Source organism: Balaenoptera ricei, chromosome 18 (genome assembly GCF_028023285.1).
Source record: "Balaenoptera ricei isolate mBalRic1 chromosome 18, mBalRic1.hap2, whole genome shotgun sequence".
Classification (NCBI taxonomy): Eukaryota; Metazoa; Chordata; class Mammalia; order Artiodactyla; family Balaenopteridae; genus Balaenoptera; species Balaenoptera ricei.
In genome coordinates, this window is record NC_082656.1 from 50528904 (window position 1) to 50547355 (window position 18452).

The following is an 18452-nucleotide window of genomic DNA, read 5'->3' on the forward strand; positions in this document are numbered from 1 at the left end:
TTTATAAATATTTGTTCCTTTATTGTCACAGTTCCCATCACAAACTACAGACTGGGTGGCTTAAACAACAGACATTTATTTTCTCACAGTTCTGGAGGCTGAAGTCCCAGATCAGGTTCCTAGGCAGCTTGTTTTCTTCTGAAGCCCCTTTCCTTGGGTTGTAGATGGCCGTCTTCTTGATGTGTCCTCACATGGTTTCTTCTGGGTGCATGCACCCCCTTGTGTCTCTCTGTGTGTCCAAATTTCCTGTTCTTGTAAGGGCTGTAGTCAGCTTGGATTAGTTCTCATCCTAAAGACCTATTTTTAACTTAATCACCTCTTTAAAGGCCCTACCTCCAAATATGTCACACTCTGAAGTATGGAGGTTATTTAGGGTTTCAATGTACAGATTTGGGGAAACACAATTCAGCCCAAAGTTTCCTAACAGAGATCCCAACTGTCACTTAAACCATGTCTAAAAAGATTTTGGCTCTATTGTTGAGGAAGATGTTAAAGTGAATGTTCTTAATGTCACTGAACTGTACAATTTAAAATGGTCAAAATGGAAAAATTTATGTTGTGTATATTGTACTACAATAAAAAATGTGGTTAGTGTGAGAAACTAAACTTTTTATTTTAATTAATTTAAATATAAGTTTAAAAATATATAGCATGTTTGAAACATGTATGTAAATTTCATCATGTCTACTATGTAAAGTTCTTATTTGAAATATAGAAAAATATAATCTCACATATTTGAAATGCCAAACTTTGTTTTCAAGCCTGGGGAAATGTTATAGCTATCTGCTTTCATTACCAGAGGAAAAGTACTCCATTTTACCACCTCAAGCCTAATTTTAAATTGTAAATTATAAAGCCTACCTTTAAACAGTCTTCAACCACACATAACAAATAAGCATCTAAATATTTACCAAATACCTGTAGAAACGCAAGTTGAATTCCTAGAAGCGTATTTTAAATCAGAAGTACATGCCAATACCACCAAAATGGTTTTATTTTTGACACTGCCAACATGCACAACAATGCATTACTTTGGTTTCCTTAAACATTACTTAAGTATGCATTAGAAATATATGTTTACATTTAAGAAATGTAACACATTAAGAAAGTCCTCTATAAACATAACTCCTTCTCAATATATTTTCCTGCTTTGTTTCACACATAAATAACATAATCTACAAAGTCATAAATAAAACTATTAACTCTTATGACCTAAAAGTATATACAAATTTTGGAACTTGACAAGAATGTCCTTTTTCTGATCATATATAAATAACAACATGCAGTATTGGCAATGTTTTTTAATTAAATGAATGACTTACAATCAAAACTTTTATTGTCTCCCAACCAGTTCTCCCTATAATAGACCTTCAGCGCACTTGGTAAAGATGTCATGTATTTAAAAAAGTCAAAGTGGTCAAAAGACTAGATTTTTAAAATAGAACAGAAGGTTGCCATTAAATATTATTAAGCCTTATTAAAATCACTTTGGTTTGTCTGAAGAACAAAAAATGCTACCAAAGAGTATATGCTTGTACTATCACTTTTAAAAAAAAATTTTGGCTGCACCCCGCCACATGTGGGATCTTAGTTCCCTGACCAGAGATCAAACTCGCACCCCCTACATTGGAAGGTGGAGTCTTAACCACTGGACCGGATTTCCGGGGGAGTCCCTATACTATCATTTAAAGGGAAGCTAACAAAGTCTTAAAAAATCAGATTAAATCTGTATTAGTCTTGGGAAAAATATATAGGAACAGAATCCATGCTATCCTAAGTTTTCTAAAATTTATTTTGAACCATCACTTCAATTAGTTAAAACTTTCAGGGTAAAAATAATGACACATAAAAATGAGCTTAGAAAGGCATATTTAGAATTCCTGATACAGAACACTTGATTATTTAGTTTTTGTTTAATGACTGGAAACCTTTATTCCTTCAGAAAATAATTAACATTATTTGTTGAGTGACACCATCTATTTAGTGATCTACTAGATAACCACTCAAGGTATATTAAGTAAGCACTCAAATTATTCTTATGTAACGAAAGTAAAAAAGACTTTTCATGTTGGAATTGTTTCATTATGCATTATCATTTTTAAGGCCGTGATTTACAGAGTATAAAAATTAGAAAGAAAAACATTCTCTATTAATATTCTCACTAAATTTAAATGATTCAAATGATAAATAATAGTAAGCTAAGCCTGTCATTACTTTTAAAATCTAAGTTTCTAAGTTTCATTTTTCAATCAATACAAATATGATCTGCTTCACAATATTAACTGCTAGTCAAACTTTATGTTTAAAAAAACTAAATATTCTTTGTTAAAGAGCAGTTTACAACAAATGTTTTTCCATGCTCTTATAAAAAACAAGATTCTGATATGCAGAATGAATCTAAGTCAAAATCCACAACTGGTAGCCGAAATTGTCAACTTCCAGCCTAATACAACATAAATCCACAGTTATTCTGCATAAACAATTCAAAATTAAAGTTTATAATGGAAATGTCAACAAGTCATAACTACAACGTTACTACTGAAGGGTTCCACGATACTTCAACCAGGCACAGCAGATGTGCACATCTGATAGACAGACTGCTTAGAAAATTAAAGCTATCAGAGCTATAAATAAGGAATACATAAATATGAACACAGCAGTGCCAAAACACTAGAACTGTTAAAAAAAGATAAGATGTGGTGTAAACACAACTGATAGTTTTCTCCGTAAGCCACTTTCCACTGATTTATAAAGCTATGGTTTTATAATTCTTTTAAAAAGGACAATGTTTCCACATTGCTACATGCAGTGATTTCATTGTACATTCTTAACTACAATGCAATCTTCAATCCTCTTGCAGAGCTTGACATATCTCACCAGAATTTCTTCAGAAAGTCAGCTTGTCATATTTTCAGCAGCCTAGAACAAGAAAGTATGATTCATTATAATAAAACCACGGAAAAAGAGACACCATGGATATAAATTTGTCAATACTGCACTGTTATTAACAAACAGCTCCTCCCCCACATATACCAAAGAACTTTTATCAGGATAATGCATTGGTTTTCACTTTTTGCAGTACATTCTTAGAACTACCTTTTGAACTGATTGCTAGGCTAACAGTAGCATTCAAATTGCATTACATACAAAAATCTCTTCCTATGCTGCCTCCCTATTCTCTTTCAAACTCCAGCATAGGTGAACAAACATTCTTATAGTTGTGGAAGATGTATATTAAATAAATCCTCTTCCACTGGAATTTCAGAAATGTACTGATGAAAGGCTATGATACCTTTTATTTTTATCAACAGGGTTATGAGACAACACTAAGCCAGGGAATGTTCCCGGGCTATAGCCCACTGACCCAGTTCTAACCACCACTTTCATCCTTTCTTAAATAGCAGGCTCAGATATTTTTTAGAACTTACTGTAGGTAGAAACTTAACAGTTAACAACTCTGATGTCAGAGGGTCTGAGTTCAACTCCCAACTCAACCACTTGTAAGTCCTGAGAGAAGTAAGTTAGTCACCATAGCTTCAGGCTCCTTAGCGGTAAACTACTACTAGCTGTAATACACATCCTTGTTGTGATTATAGAGGAAACAATGCAAGGAAAGCCTTTAGTGCACTGAGTTTGGCAAAAGGAAAACTACTCATAAATATTAGCTATTCTTATTGTATTATTCAGTTATTTTTCTGTCATATGAAAGCAACAGTTGTGAGTTAAAAAACAGAAAATCTGAGTAGTTTCTATAATTATTTAAAATTTTTGATTAAAAATCAGAAACCTTACATGTATATCTGACAAAAGGTTTATTTCCGAAATATTTAAAGAAAGACTACCCACAAAAAAAAGGACAGACAACCCAGAAAAACGGGCAAGCTACACGAAAAGATATCTCACAAAAGAAAACGGCCAAAAAACATGTGAAAACGCATTCAACCTCACTGGTACTCAGAGAAATGCCAATAAAATGACAAACTCATAAACACCTACCAGAACAACTAAAATTAAAAAGACTCACAATAATAAGTGTTGGCAAAGATGTGAAGCAAGGGAAATTCATATGCTGCTGGTGGGGATATAAATTCATACAACTACTTTAGTAAAGTTTGACATTACCTCTTCAGGTGGAAGACACACATAAGCTATGATCCAGCAATTTTACTTCTAGATACCCACCCAACAGAAATGTTCACATACCTGCATCAGGAGACGTGGAGAACTAAGCTAACAGCAGCACATTTGTAATAGCTCCCGAATGGAAGCAACCTAATATCCATTCATAGTAGGAAGGATAAATAGGTTATAGTATATTTGTACAATGAAACATGGCTATTACAGTGAAAAGGAATGCACTCCAGCTATACTCAACAGAAATGAACCTCATAAACATAATGTCAAACGAAATAACCCAGTAAAAAAACTGTGCTGGCACTGTTCATAATAGCCAAAAAGTGGGAACAACCCAAATGCCAATCAGCTGATGAATGGATAAAATGTGGTATATCCATACAATGGAATATTATTTGACAATAAAAAGAAATAAAGTACTGATACATGCGACGACATGGAGGGATCTTGAAAACATTATGCTAAGTGAGAGAAGCCAGAGACAAAAGAGGTCACAATTATATGAAATGTGTGGAATAGACAAAGCCATAGAGACAAAGTGGATTAATGCTTCCTAGAGGCTGAGAGAAAGGGAGAATGGAGAATGACTGCTAATGGGTGTAAGGTTTCTTTTGGGGGTGATTAAAATGTTCTACAGTTAATTGTGATGGCTGTACAACTTTGTGAATATACTAAAATCCATATAAATCTTACACTTAAAAAAAAAACTGTGCTGCAAGATTCCATTTATATCAAGTTCAAAAATTTTACAAAATGAAACTGGTGTTTAGAGATCCATGCCTAGTCAGTAAAACTGTTAAAAGAAAGTATCCACCATAAAAATCAGGACAGTAGTTACTGGAGTGGGTAGTGGGAAAGAGAGGTTAGTGATGGGGGAGCATAAGGAAACTTCTAGGGTGCTGGCAATGAGAATTGTACAGGTATTCTCTTTATGATAAATTTTTGCTCTGTAAATGTGTCTTGTTTACCTTTTTGTGCCAGATTTAATAATGAAAAAGTTTTAAAAAGCGCAAAACCAATGACCCAAATTATTGGAACTTATTGGAGAGTAACTTAATCTGAGATGGGTAAGCTACAGGTTTCATACGCCTACGTCCTCAAAGGAAAGAAGAAAGGGTAGAGAGAAGCCACTTTGTCCTTGGACAAGGTTTAAGAGGGACTGACTTGAAGTTTCAGTATTCATGGTGAGTGAGTGCTACATAAACATGGAAATAAAAATCGTGAGATTTTAAAATCACAGTGTGTGCAAGCAAGAGAGGGAACACAGTGCTTTTCCTGTTTCCAGTCTCAGCAATTAAAAGGTGGTGAATGTGAATTTGAAAAACAGTGGTCCTCTGGGTCCATGTTGGCAGTGCAGCCCACTGGCCTCGGCAGTTCCTGGCCTCTGAGCCATTCTCCCCTCTTCTTGAAGGATGAGCATACAGCCAGGTAGCTCCAGAAGCCAGTGTCCTGCCTGTGCAATCCCAGAAGTCTGGCAGCTTTCCTTCATTTCATCCTGTAGTGGCTCCTTTCAGTCCAAGCTGGCATGGTTTCATGCTGAGATGGTGGACTGCATCTGAGTCACACAACCTAATCTCTTCACCAAAAGGTTGTCCAGCCACACTCTCGGCCTTCTTTCCAGAGCATGCTACCTGGGTAAGCTGAGAACTTCCCAAAGCAAGTGCTGGTTCCTTTTTGCTTATCAGTTCCTTCCACAATTTCTCATTTCTCCTACATTTTACTGTAAGCAGCAAGGAGAAATAAGGCTGCACTTCCCGTACTTCGGAAATTTCCTCAGCTAAACATCCAAGTCATTGCTTACAAGTTTTGTTTTCCTTTCAACAGCAGAACATAATTCAGCCAAGTGCTCTTTATACCGAGGATGGCCTTCCCTCCAGTGTCCAATAACTAATGTTCCTCATTTCCATCTGAGACCTCACCAGAAGCACCTTTCACGTTCATATTCTAGCAAGATTCTGTGCATAATGATATATGTATTCTCTAAGATGACTGAAGTTCTTCTCTTCTTTCTGAGCTCTCACCAGAATCACCTATAGCACCTACAGTCACCTGCAACAGTCTCTTCAAGGCAATCTAGGCTTTTTCTATCATGCATCTTAAAACTTTCCAATCTCTATCCATTACCCAATTCCAAAGCCACTTCCACATTTTTAGGTATTTCTTACAGCAGCACTCCACTTCCCAGTAGTGAATCTGTATTAGATTTTTAGGGCTGCCGTAACTAAGTACCACCAACTGGGTGGCTTAAAACAACAGAAAAGTATTCTCCCATAGTTCTGGAGGCAGAAGTCCAAAATCAAGGTGTCAGCACGGCCATTCTCTCTCTGAAGGCTCTAGCGGAGCATCCGTCCTCGCCTCTTAGCTGCTGGTGGCTGCCAACAATCCTTGGCCTCCTTTGGCTTCTAGACGCCATCACTCCAGTCTCTGCCTCTGTATCACCTGGCATTCTCCCCTGTGTCTGTGTCTTCACGTGGTGTGCGCTTTGTATATATGTGTCCAAATTTCCCTTGTCTTTATAAGAACGTTGGTCTTTAATCCATTATGATCTCATCTCAATTTGATTATACCTACAGATACACTGTTTCCAAATAAGGTCATAGTCACAGGTGGTGGACTTAAGCATATCTTTTTGGGGGCAGACGCACAATACAAGGAGAATTCTAAACACAACTGGAAACTTCTAAGAAAATACAACATGGTCCAGATAGCAGCAAATTTTGTGATCTGAACATACGCTACAAAGCTCCTGGCCATCAGAATTTCTCCTGATGATGATAGATGCTAGCTTAATCATGTTTAGAATCTTTCACATAACTTCATCATTAATCATTTTCTAAACAAAAGCATCTTTACTTAGAGAGTTAATATGAATCTCTACCTTTAATGCTTCAGCGGCCTTGCGAAGTTCCTTAATAACTGATGATAAAGCTTCTGGGTTAATTCCTTGTTCACAGAGCCGTACACATATAGACAGAGTTTCCATATCTAATCCAGTATTCAAAATTCTTGAAATCTCAAGCAGAACTGTAAAAAGACAGAAAATTTTAAAAACAAAATCTTATAACATTTTAAAACATGCACATTAATACTTCTGTTTTAAATTCATGTAATACTGCATAATACCAAAGAACTAGCATAGCGTCCCTAGATTTGGAAACTGGCATGTAATACTGTCTTCCCCTTACCTAGCTCTAGAAACTTAAAAATAAATTTACATCCTCCCTCCACAAAACCGCTTTCTACATCTTGGTTTACATTCTACCACTCATTTAATATCTATCTAAAATTCATATATCATAATCAAGATTATTCTGAACATTTGTCCACTTTTTAGTATTCTTTTACAATGTAATTTAATTAGTCATGTTACATTCCATCTTATGGAAACATTATACATTACTTAACCACTCTACTATTTTGTTAGATGGGTCTCATGTTTCCCCCATTAAAATAATATTGTAATAAGTATCTGCACATAATAACTTAATTTTATCCGAATAAATTCCTAGAAGTGGAACTGCTCAGTCAGTAATATACCATTTGGATTCTGATTTGAATTGTATGAAAACAACACATTATTTTGGGATGAATGAACAAGTTAATAATATTAAGCCATCCATTAACTTAAGTCTAAGTCTTTCTGAAAACTTTTACAATATTCATGATGTTCATGATACGGGCCATTCCCACTTTTTCATACCTTACATTCATTTTCATCTCTAGTTCAATTTGAGTCTTTTAAAAAACCTTTATCTTCCATTCCTCTACTTAACTTTTTGAACACATGGAGTACCGTTCTAATGTCTTCATCTGCTAATCCTAACATCTGTGTCAACTGTGGGTCTGTTTCAACAGATTAAAATTTCCTCCTCATCATGGGTCATATTCTTCTGTTTTGCACACCTAATAATTTTTGATTGGATGCCGGATATTGTGAATTTTACCTTGTTGGGTGCTGGATATTTCTGTATTTCTATACATACTCTCAAGCTTTGTAATGAGATATGGTTATAAACAGTTTGATCCTTTGGGATCTTCTAAGATTCATTAGTCGGGACCAGAGTCCCATTTAGCATAGGGCTAATTAATACCACACAATGTCTTGTGAATTATGAAGTTTTCCACTCTGGCTGGTAGACACAGGCTCTATTCCCAGTTCTGTGTGAGCATAATGTACTGTTCCCTTTAATCCTTTCAAATGGCTCTTTCCCCAGCTTTTGGGGTACTTTCCTTGCACATGTGATCAATGCTATGCTGAATACTTGAGGGAGACCCCTCTGCGGATCTCCAGAATTCTCTTTGGGCGCAGGCTCTTTCCTCTCAGGTACTCTGTCCTGAAAACTCTACCTGCCTTGGTCTCCCTGGACCCTAAGCTCCTTCTCAACTCAGGGTGCCCCCTGGGCTCTGCCTGAGTCACTCCCCTCCCCCCACCGCACTGTGGCCTGAAAACTCTGAAGGTAGGAAGCTGGGGAAGCTATCTGGCTCACTTCGTTTGTTTCCTGCCTCTCAGGAATCACTGTCCTTCCTTGCCTGATGTCCAGTGTCTTGAAAACCATTGTTCTGCATGTTTTGCCTGGATTCTGTTGGTTGTTTCAGGTAGGAAGGTAAATCCAGTCCCTGTTACTCTATCTTGCCTGGAAGCTGACAGCCCTTTCCGTTTTCATTTCTTCAGTTTTGATATTCCAACATACTTTGCTTTTCAGTTGTATTCAGGCTGTTATTCATGTTATCTGCTGAATTTATTTCAATAACTCTATTTTAAGATTTCTTATTTCCCCCCATAATCACATGTTCTGGTTTCACAGCTAAACGCTTATTTATAACCACTCCTTATTTTGTGGCTGTTGTTTCTGCTTTTACCTACTGGAGGCTATATGTTCTTATCTTTAGCCATTTTTGAGACTTCTGTTTTCTGCTTCACATATAAACAAGCAGCAAAAGAGAGTGGTTAAGAGTGTGCTCTCCAGAGGCAGACGACCTGGGTTCATTTTCCACTTTCATTACTTACTAGGCAAGGTAACTGCTCTGTGCCTTTCTTTCATTATTCTAGAAAATGGGGATAACAATAGTACTTACTTTATAGGACGGTTGTGAGGATTGAAGGACGCACTTAGAATGGTGTTTGGCATATGACAGTGCTCAATAAAAGGGTCAGCTGTTACTACTACTTTCTCTCTCTTTCCCTTTTTTTTTTCATTTTCGTGTTAGTTGTTTATTTATGTTTTTCATCTACCTTAGGTGCTTTGTGACTTTTGGCGGAAAGCTCATCTTCCACAGGAGGTTTTTCTTGGACATGCTTGGATGTTCTTGGATGCGTGGTCTCACACTGGCTTCAGCCCTCTGGAAGCATCATGACGCCAGACCCACACGATACATGGACGATGCTTCTCAATCCCTGGCCTGGCAGATGGCACAATTTGGGCCCCCGGCTTCCCTCAGGCCGGGCGGCATCCTTCCCCAGGTTTCATTCCCAACCCCCTGCTATGGTTCCCATCTGCTCCGTTCTTTGGGGGGAACCTCTCTCTTTCTAATCAATGGAGACTTCCTTTTCTCGTTTTTGAACATGGTTATGCTGACCATTGTATTTTAATGTTACTTCCTGGCATTTTTATACGCTTGGAGCAGAAAGTTGCAGCAAGTGCTCAATCATCATTGATTTTGATAGTGAATGATCAATTTCTTTAATTTTTTGTTTGGATTGTTTTCATAAATGGATTTCCACCTCACTCATGCATATTCTGAGTGGTTAGTGCCAATACTCTAGGACATAACTTATTTTTATTTTGTAGCCAGCCACCTTAACAAATCTACTGAAGCTTCTAACAGTTTTTCTGTTGATTCTCTTTTGTTTGCTACTCAGATAATCATTCTACCTACAAATAACAGTTTCATGTCCTTTTTGATAGTCTTTTTTCCCCTATCCTGTGCTATTCGCAAATCTTTCATATCAATATTTTAAAAAGGTACTGAAAGCAGGTATTTTCAATTTTATTTAAAATGCACTTAACATTAATGTTAAGGATGGTGCTGGTTTCATGTAGCTATACTTTAGCATGTTAAAAATGTACAGTTTTCTTTGGCTAAGACCTTAAAATCAGAAAAAAAAAATTTGAGTCTTATTGATAACTTTTCATCAAACACTGAAATGACCAGGCAGCTTTTCTCCTCTGACCTTGTGAGGGAATACATCATTATTGACAGACCACATTCACAGCTGAAGAACACTGAGCTTGGGGAATCCCAACTTTTACAATAAGCCCGTAGCAAGTCTGCTTTTTATCTGGAGGTAGATGTTACTTCATCCCTCATTGCTGCTCACTGTCAACACAACCCTGAGAAACAGCAGGAGGAAAGAGCAGTCAGGGCCTTGCATTCTTGGCAAACAGAGCTCAGGGCTCACGGAAGACGGCATTCCCTATAGTGACACTGCACGACTTTGGAGGCTGGGTTAAAAAGGCAATAGAGCTCTCTCCAGGCTCTCTCTTGAGACACTCCTCCTTGGAACCAGCCTCCAAGTGTGAAGAAACCCACATGTTCCAGACAGCAACCCCTGCTGAGGGCCCAGCTAACGCCAGCATCAACCAGCAGGTATGTGAGTAAGCTCTGAGATGACTCCAGACTCAGCACTGTCTGATGGCAATGCACAAGACACTCTCGGGGAGAACGACCTAGAGCAGCGGTCGCCAACCTTTTTGGCACCAAGGGCCGGTTTTGTGGAAGACAATTTTTCCACTGGGGGGCGGGGGGATGGTCAGGCGTTAAAGCGAGCGATGGGAAGCGGCAGATGAAGCTTCGCTCGCTGTGCGGCCCGGCTCCTAACAGGCCGCGGACGGGTAGCGGTCCACGGCCCGGGCGTTGGGGACCCCTGATCTAGATGAGCTTGGGCAACACCCAGGACTGAGAGAGAAAAGTAACTGTTGTGGTTTTAGGCCCCCAAGTTTGGGGTGGTTTTGTTACAGGGCAACAGCCAACTACAACCCACATTCTGACCCTATTCCAACTGTATCATCATCTCTCCGGTTCTCTCTCAAATTCTCCTCTCTCTCCAGTTTTCTCCTCATGGTAGACCCTCATCTATAAATGCTATCTTTTTATTTATATTTTTATATTTTATACTTTATTTATATTTTTATTACTCCTGACTTCATGCCTTTGTTCATGCTTTTCTCTTCCCTGCATACAACTCCACGTTGTCTTTCAGGGCCATCTCAGTACTCGTATCTCTTCCGTTAAGCTTTCTGTTAAAAGTCACTTTGATCGTTACGTCCTAACTTCCCATACTGTCTGCCGTCAGTCAATAAATATTTCTGTAGTGTCTACTGTGTAATTGGTACCTGTATGTATTTTGTGCCTACTATGCTACTGCTGGAAATGTAGTTGTGGACAAGACAGATGTGGTCCCAGTCCTCATGGACAGTACAGTCTAAAAGAGACATATGTTAAAACAACAACTGATTCCAGTTATGATAAGTAAAAGGACGGAAGAGGATAGCATACTTCCAAAACAAATTACAAGGCATCTTACTTAGTTGTGAAGGACACAACTTAGGAAAGACTTGTCTGAAGAAGTGACAATTAAGCTTAGACTTCGAGGGTGACTAGAAATTAACCTGACTAATGCAGAGGCAGGAGGAAGGGCAAAGACTGGGAGCCAACAAAACAGATTGTGCACGAGGTCTTACGCTGGGGAGACCTTGGTAAATTCACAGACTGAAAGGCTCATGTGAAGACTGTGTAATTAAGGGGGCTGAATACGTGTAAAATATGAGATGAGGCAGACATGAAAATCCACTAAGGCCCTATTAAAGATTTGAGAACTCTGGGAGGCTATTAGAAGATATAAAACAGGAGTGTGACAAGATCAGATTTTCATTTTTTAAAGATTTTGGCTGCAAAGCACAGAATGGATCCTGGAAGGGGGTAGAACACGTGTGGAGAGGGAGTCCAGCTAGGTTATTGCAATTATGGAGAAAAGACTGGTGGGCGGCATGGACGGGAGAGTTTAAGACAAGTGGTCAAATCTGAGATGAGTGAAGAATTGAAAAAGATTAGTGAAGAGGAGGAGGAAGGGGAGGTCTCACGTGAGCAACGGGATTGATGGTGGGAGCACGGGCTACACGTTTGCTTCACTGACACTGCCCTGTACACCGTGGACTCTCTTCACTCCTTTTGCTAGTTTACTATCTGATACATAAAGTAGAACAGATGGCCTTCCGTATTCATGGGTTCCACACTGCATTCAAGCAACTGTGGATTGAAAACACTTGGGGAAAAATATTCCAGAAAGTTCCCAAAAGCAAACCTTGAATTTGCCATGTATGTGCAGGCAACTGTTTTCATAGCATTCGCATTTATTAGGAATCATAAATAACTGAGAGAGGATTTAAAGTATACAAGAGGATGTACGGAGGTTATATGCAAATATTCTGCCATTTTATATGATGGACTTGAGCATCCACAGATTATGGTATTGGGTGGGTGGGTAGGGTCCTGGAACAAATTCCCCTGCAAATACTGAGGCACAATTGTATTACATCGAAGCCTCTAGCAGGGAAGAGGTACATTTGAGTCACAGTTGCCAAAAACGTAATTACTAATAGTAAAAAATTAGAGGCATACGGAAAACTCTAGAACTTTAAGAAAATAAGGATTAAAGCATGAAGCTATCAACAAAGAGTATCTAAAATTTCAAAACGTTGAAAAGCAAAAGGGGCAATTAAGTACATTGGAGGAGGGAGAAAGGTAATTGCAAGAGCCTGATATTTTCAAAAGGAAATGCAGGAAGAGAATGTTGAGGAACTAAGAGAGAATGGAGGCCCTTATGCAATAGACCCTATACTGAATCAGGGCCAGGATCAATCAGCTTCCTTTCAGAGTGATCTGTGCAGATAAAGTCCACCGCTTCCTCTCTGTCTAAAGTACCTTTATCAAAATCCTTTCATTTCACAATAAAATTACAAATATTCATAGCTGAATTCTGCAACCTCTGCAAATCATCTGACATCAATTAAAATATTACATCACTTAGCTGACTCTAATTCTGATGGGAGGCAGGTAGAAGAGGATGAGGAGAAATATACTAGATCTTGAAGGAGGGCAGTCAGACCCAAAAAGTTTTGAACACTTCAGATTGGCTCTCACAGATAGATCTGAATACAGAGAAAACCCACATTAACAGAATTTCAAATAATAATGGTTTTTGAGTAGGTCAGCCCAGTCCCTTGGACAATTTAAAGTTCTATTTCTGAGAACGAGGGTGGAGGAAGGTGGGTTTATGAAATGACTGCATTTAGGACTTTTTCAGTTCAGTGTATGGTCAATTATTAATAGCACGTGCACTATGTTTCCCATTGTGCCTCAATCGTTACAGGCAGCATGGAAAATATTTTCATTAACTTTGCGATAATTAAACTTCACATTTTTATGTGAATGCTTGTTTTGGACCCAATTATGGCATGACAGCAGTGATTTTCTGTAAGTTTGGAGTTCCAATGGACACGACAGGATCTAACTGCCACATTTAACAGATGTGAGCCACTGCCAACCTGGGGCCTTTCTTTTTTACCTTCTGGTTTGTGGGCAAACTGCATGTAGAGGAGCAGTGTTCTTTAATTCACATTCTCTCCGTCAATGTTGGTTTTTTTAAAAAAAAAAAAACCTGGTCTTTCTTCACTTTTTCATGTTCTTAAACTCTCTATAATCTTCATTTTACACAAAGTTTTCTCAGTGAAAATCTTGATGCTGCAACCAATACAAATGATCAGTTCTCATTTCTATAACAGGAGTTCCACCAGGGAGAAAATGAGAGTCTTCTATTCAAATGGAATCCTGTGGCCATATAATTAAGGAACCTATGCACAGCTAACATAAGAAAATTGACTAGAAATCCGGCCATATATGCTCCTTCCTGTTCAGAAACCACACTGGCTTCCAAGCAAAGATAAAAGACAATAATGTTGTACACATATAGTTTCTATGTACATATATCCACTTACAAAATAAAACTAATAAGCTGTGATACATCTAGGAGGATGGGAAAACAGGCTGAATATGGTATTAACAAAATTCTATTTTTCAGAAAAAGGGCAAAGCAGATACTTGGTAAGTAAAATATTAGATGCAAAGGCTCTAATAATAAAAATAATTCTTTGAAAAGGCTTTTTTCCAGGGCAGAAAAAACCAGAAGCTTTATCAGAAGTCCCCATAAGGGGACTTCCCTGGTGGTCCAGTGGTTAAGAATCCATCTTGCAATGCAGGGAACGCAGGTTTGATCGCTGGTTGCGGAACTAACATCCCACATGCTGCAGGGCAACTACTGAGCCTGCGCGCTCTGGAGCCCGTGAACCACAGCTACAGAAGCCCGGGCGCTGCAACGAAAGACCGGACACAGCCAAAAATAAATTAATTAAAGTCCATAAGGAGGGGCTCTAAAAGGAAGTGGAGCCTACGGTGGAGACAGAGACACGACGTGAAGGCTGACACTGCTTAGCGACAATTCGATGTTTTGACAGAGATAAGAGGCTGATGTGGGTATCCCCTGGAAAGTGCAAACACCAATGTTTACCATCTATCAAACACTCATATACAGGTGGATGCAAATAAAATGGGGACAACGAAAGCGTCTGCAAGTGGGATGACGTCTTATACACAAAAATAATACAATAAGTATCGTTTAATGGTCACCTTCGAGATGTTTTTACCTGGTTATCTTACTTAAATATTTACAACCCTGGGAGGTAGTAAACTTGTTTTACAGAATAAAAAGAAGCGGGCTCAAAGACGTTTAAGTAGCTTGTCCAAGCCCACCACCAGGCGTATAAAGTGCCAGGGCCGGCATAAGAGAGGAGAGAGAGGATAACACCAAGACGCTTTTTTTCGCCTACTACTTGCGGGTACGCTTTACCCGCGTGCTCCAAGCTCCGAAACGGATAAATACGCCCACAGCCCCCCGGACACCGGCATCACCTGCTCCAAGACGAAACTGGGGCAATTTTGATGAAGGGACAACTTGCTCCTCCACCGGGTATTTAAAACGCGTCTGCTGAAGTGCAAGAGACAAAGGCCGTGGCGGTGACCAAACACTCGAGGCCACTGTCCGCAAAAGGCCTGCAGTCTGGGGCGCTTTCGAGGCGCCCCGGGCACCGGCTGCGGCGCGGGGTGGCGGGGAGCGCGAGGCCGGTACCAAAGGAGGGACGCGGGGACCCTGCGCGGGAGGGGGGCGTGGCGCGCGGACCCTGCGCGGGAGGGGGGCGTGGAATGAGCGCGCTGGAGGAAGGACGCGGGGAGGTGGGCGTACCACGGGGAGGGGGCGCGGGATGTGCGCGGCGCACGGGGTTTGCCGCGGGAGGGACGGAGCGCTCGCCGGGCTGACGTGGGTCCGCAACGCCGTACTCGCGACAAACTACCCAGGAGCGAAGAGACGACTCTCCAAGGATGGGGCCATCAGCACTGCGGCCCTGGCGGGTCCCTTGGGAGGATCTCCAAAGATGCCGATCTAGGCAGGAGGTGGATCAGAAGTCCTTGTGGGCCCACCCCCGCCCGAAAGCCTGGGCTCCGGGGAACCGAGGCAAGGTAAAGGGGGCGACACGGGCACTCACCGTCCATGGTCTCCCTCACCGCATTCAGATTCGCCGCCGCCGCCCCGACGCCGCTGCTACTCGCCATGGCTGAGGCTAAGGGGGGGGGGGGGCGGGAAGCGAAGGGCCTGACCCGGAAGTGGAGCGCCTTCCTTTCTCCTGGGCAATCACACTGCGCGTTCCCAGCTCACGCCGGGCAGGCTCCGCCCCTGGCGCTCCTCGCCAGCGTGAGGCTGCGTTGATTTGAATTTGGAGCCTGGTTACTCCGGGAGGAATGCGAAGCGAGGAGTTGTCATTCGAATTTACTACGCGGCCTCGATGCGATTGGCTGGTTCGCGGACAGCGGTGAGACGCGATTGGCCAGTCGCGCGCAAGGCCCGTGCTCTGGTTGGCCTAAGCGCGGAAGCGGGGAGTTAAAGAGTCTGTGCCTGTCGTGGGAGCTGGACTGGCACCTCGGAAGCGCCCTGGAGTCCCTTTGGGGGGCTTCCTATTTGTACACACCACTAGGTATGTTCTTTGTAGTTCCTGGACTTTCCTCCTGTCTCGCATTGGAGAGCTCACGTAGCCCGGCTCCGGACCGGCCTGCACGCTCGCCTCGGGATGAGTGCAAGCTGCCAGGGAGTAGGTGCGGAAGAGGGGGCGCCAAGAAAGAGTGATCGAGTAGGGTTGGGGATGACACCGGCGTGAGTGTCCTCTTCTGTTCTTCACTTGAGGCCAGCTGCAGCGTCAGCCTTCCAAGGAGTGGGTTCTTTTTCTCTAGTCGTAGCCCCCCTTGACGGGAAATAATGCAGTCTCGCCTTCTATCCTGGGGGTCTTAGCCTTTCGCTAAGGGTGTTTGAGAAGAGGCAACCCAAAGCGGTTAATTTCCTAGCCCTAATCGGTCATTCTTTTCTGACGGGGGCTAATGTGCAAGAAAGGCACCCGTGCACAGAGAGACCAGAGACTTCCTGGTCTCTTGTTTGCTCGCTATTCATAATTGTTTAGTAACTGCAGTTTGTTAGGGAATTGCTGGGCTATCCGAATTATGTTCAAAGTGTGTAGAGACTTGAGATAATGAATAAAAAACTGTAGGTATAAATTCTTTAGTGGAAAAAGGTTTTGTGCCTATTGGAACATTTAGTTGTCTCGAAGGCGGACCTGAACTCATTCACCTTTGGTTGACTGCTACTTACAAGCCACTTAACTTCTCTGAACTTGTTAATTCTCCTGCAAAATTATATCACTAGCACTTTACCTCTCTAGCTCTCAAGGTTATTTAGAGGATCACATTTGTGTAAACTTATAAAAAAAAGCCCAGGAGCCTTAGGTTTTGAGTTATTCTTTTTGTGAAATGTATGTTTGTTGAATACATTTTAGTTGTCAAAATGAATGTCTATGGAATTTTGTACTTTTATTATACATACTTCTGATTTCTTTTTAGTTTTCTCTCTGTGCTATGGGAGATGTCAAAGAATCAAAAATGCAAATAACACCTGAAACTCCAGGAAGAATTCCTGTTTTAAATCCTTTTGAAAGTCCTGGTGATTATTCTAATCTCCACGAACAAACTGTCTCCAGTCCTTCTGTTTTTAAATCGACAAAATTACCAGTAAGTTATTCTTGACTAGTGTTTCCAAACAACTTTAAATGTAATTATTTTTCTTTACAAGATAAATGGGAAATTTATCATGGAACATACATATCTGGAATGTTCTTTTTAATTGTAATGTTCATTATAATGTAGTGGTTGGGCTAAAAATAACTTAGCCAGATTTTTTTTTTTTTTTTAGTTAGCATTTCTTTTTATTTTATTCAATAGATAGCATGTTAGCTTCCTACAGCTGTGGGTGCTGCTAGTTAGTATGGTTGATGATATGTGTACTAATCCATAATAAAGAAGAAACTATGTCATCTAATTATTCTTCAGTATTCAACAAACATTATTTGAGTGCTATTTGTCAGGTAGAGTTCTTAGCTATAGAGGTTACACCTTGAACAAGTCAGGGTCGTAAAACACAAATTCTCAAAGAGCTTATACTCTCATCCAGGGGTGAGCAAACTTTTTCTGTCAAGGGCCAGATAGTAAATATTTCAGGCTTTGCAACTCATCTGGTTGCTGTTACAACTAGTCACCTCTGCCTTGTATTGTAGAAGCGGCCGTAGGTAGTATGTAAACAATAAATGTGACTGTGTTCCAATAAAGCTTTATTTATGGACAGTGACATTTGAATTTCATTTAATTTTCACGTGTCATAAATGACTAATATTCTTTTGGATTTTTGTCACCCATTCATTCTTAGCTTGCAGATTGTTTAAAAAGAAGTCAACCTCTACTCTAATGGGATAGACACAGTTAAACTGGCAACTTCAAGAGAATATGTTATGTGCTATAACACAGGATGATATGGAAGGGAACGTGCTCTTTAGGAGATTAGGGAAGGCTTCATCTCTTTAGCTTATTTTTACTGTTATTGGCTACAGTGGAGAAGTTCTTTTGAAGTCTGATCTTTTTTTTTTTTAACATCTTTATTGGAATATAATTGCTTTACAATGGTGTGTTAGTTTCTGCTTTATAACAAAGTGAATCAGCTATACATATATATATGTTCCCATATCTCTTCCCTCTTGCATCTCCCTCCCTCCCACCCTCCCTATCCCACCCCTCTAGGTGGTCACAAAGCACCGAGCTGATCTCCCTGAAGTCTGATCTTTTAACTTAGTAAATTATCTAGGAAACTGTAAACTGGGTGGCTGTTAATGCTA

At 40.3% G+C, this 18452-nt stretch overlaps 2 protein-coding genes across 3 annotated transcripts in view; one reads left to right on the plus strand and one right to left on the minus strand.

The window, feature by feature from the left end:
* On the minus strand, positions 1 to 15837 carry MZT1 (mitotic spindle organizing protein 1). The gene is made up of 3 exons (XM_059903416.1): positions 15732 to 15837; positions 7013 to 7158; positions 1 to 2919 (listed from the first exon to the last, which is right to left on the minus strand). Exons 1-3 carry the CDS (start codon positions 15796 to 15798, stop codon positions 2896 to 2898), a joined length of 237 nt encoding a protein of 78 aa, XP_059759399.1. The 5' UTR covers positions 15799 to 15837; the 3' UTR covers positions 1 to 2895.
* The window catches only part of BORA (BORA aurora kinase A activator), a 25276-nt gene continuing 22313 nt past the window's right edge, over positions 15490 to 18452 (plus strand). The window contains exons 1-2 of one of the 2 annotated variants that reach the window (XM_059903414.1): positions 15490 to 15705; positions 17131 to 17298. In XM_059903414.1, coding sequence (XP_059759397.1) covers positions 15568 to 15705; positions 17131 to 17298 — 306 coding nt within the window. In that variant the 5' untranslated portion in view covers positions 15490 to 15567. Of the gene's footprint in view, positions 15706 to 16028; positions 16218 to 17130; positions 17299 to 18452 lie in introns of those variants that run through there. The other variant, XM_059903415.1, reaches the window with a different exon arrangement.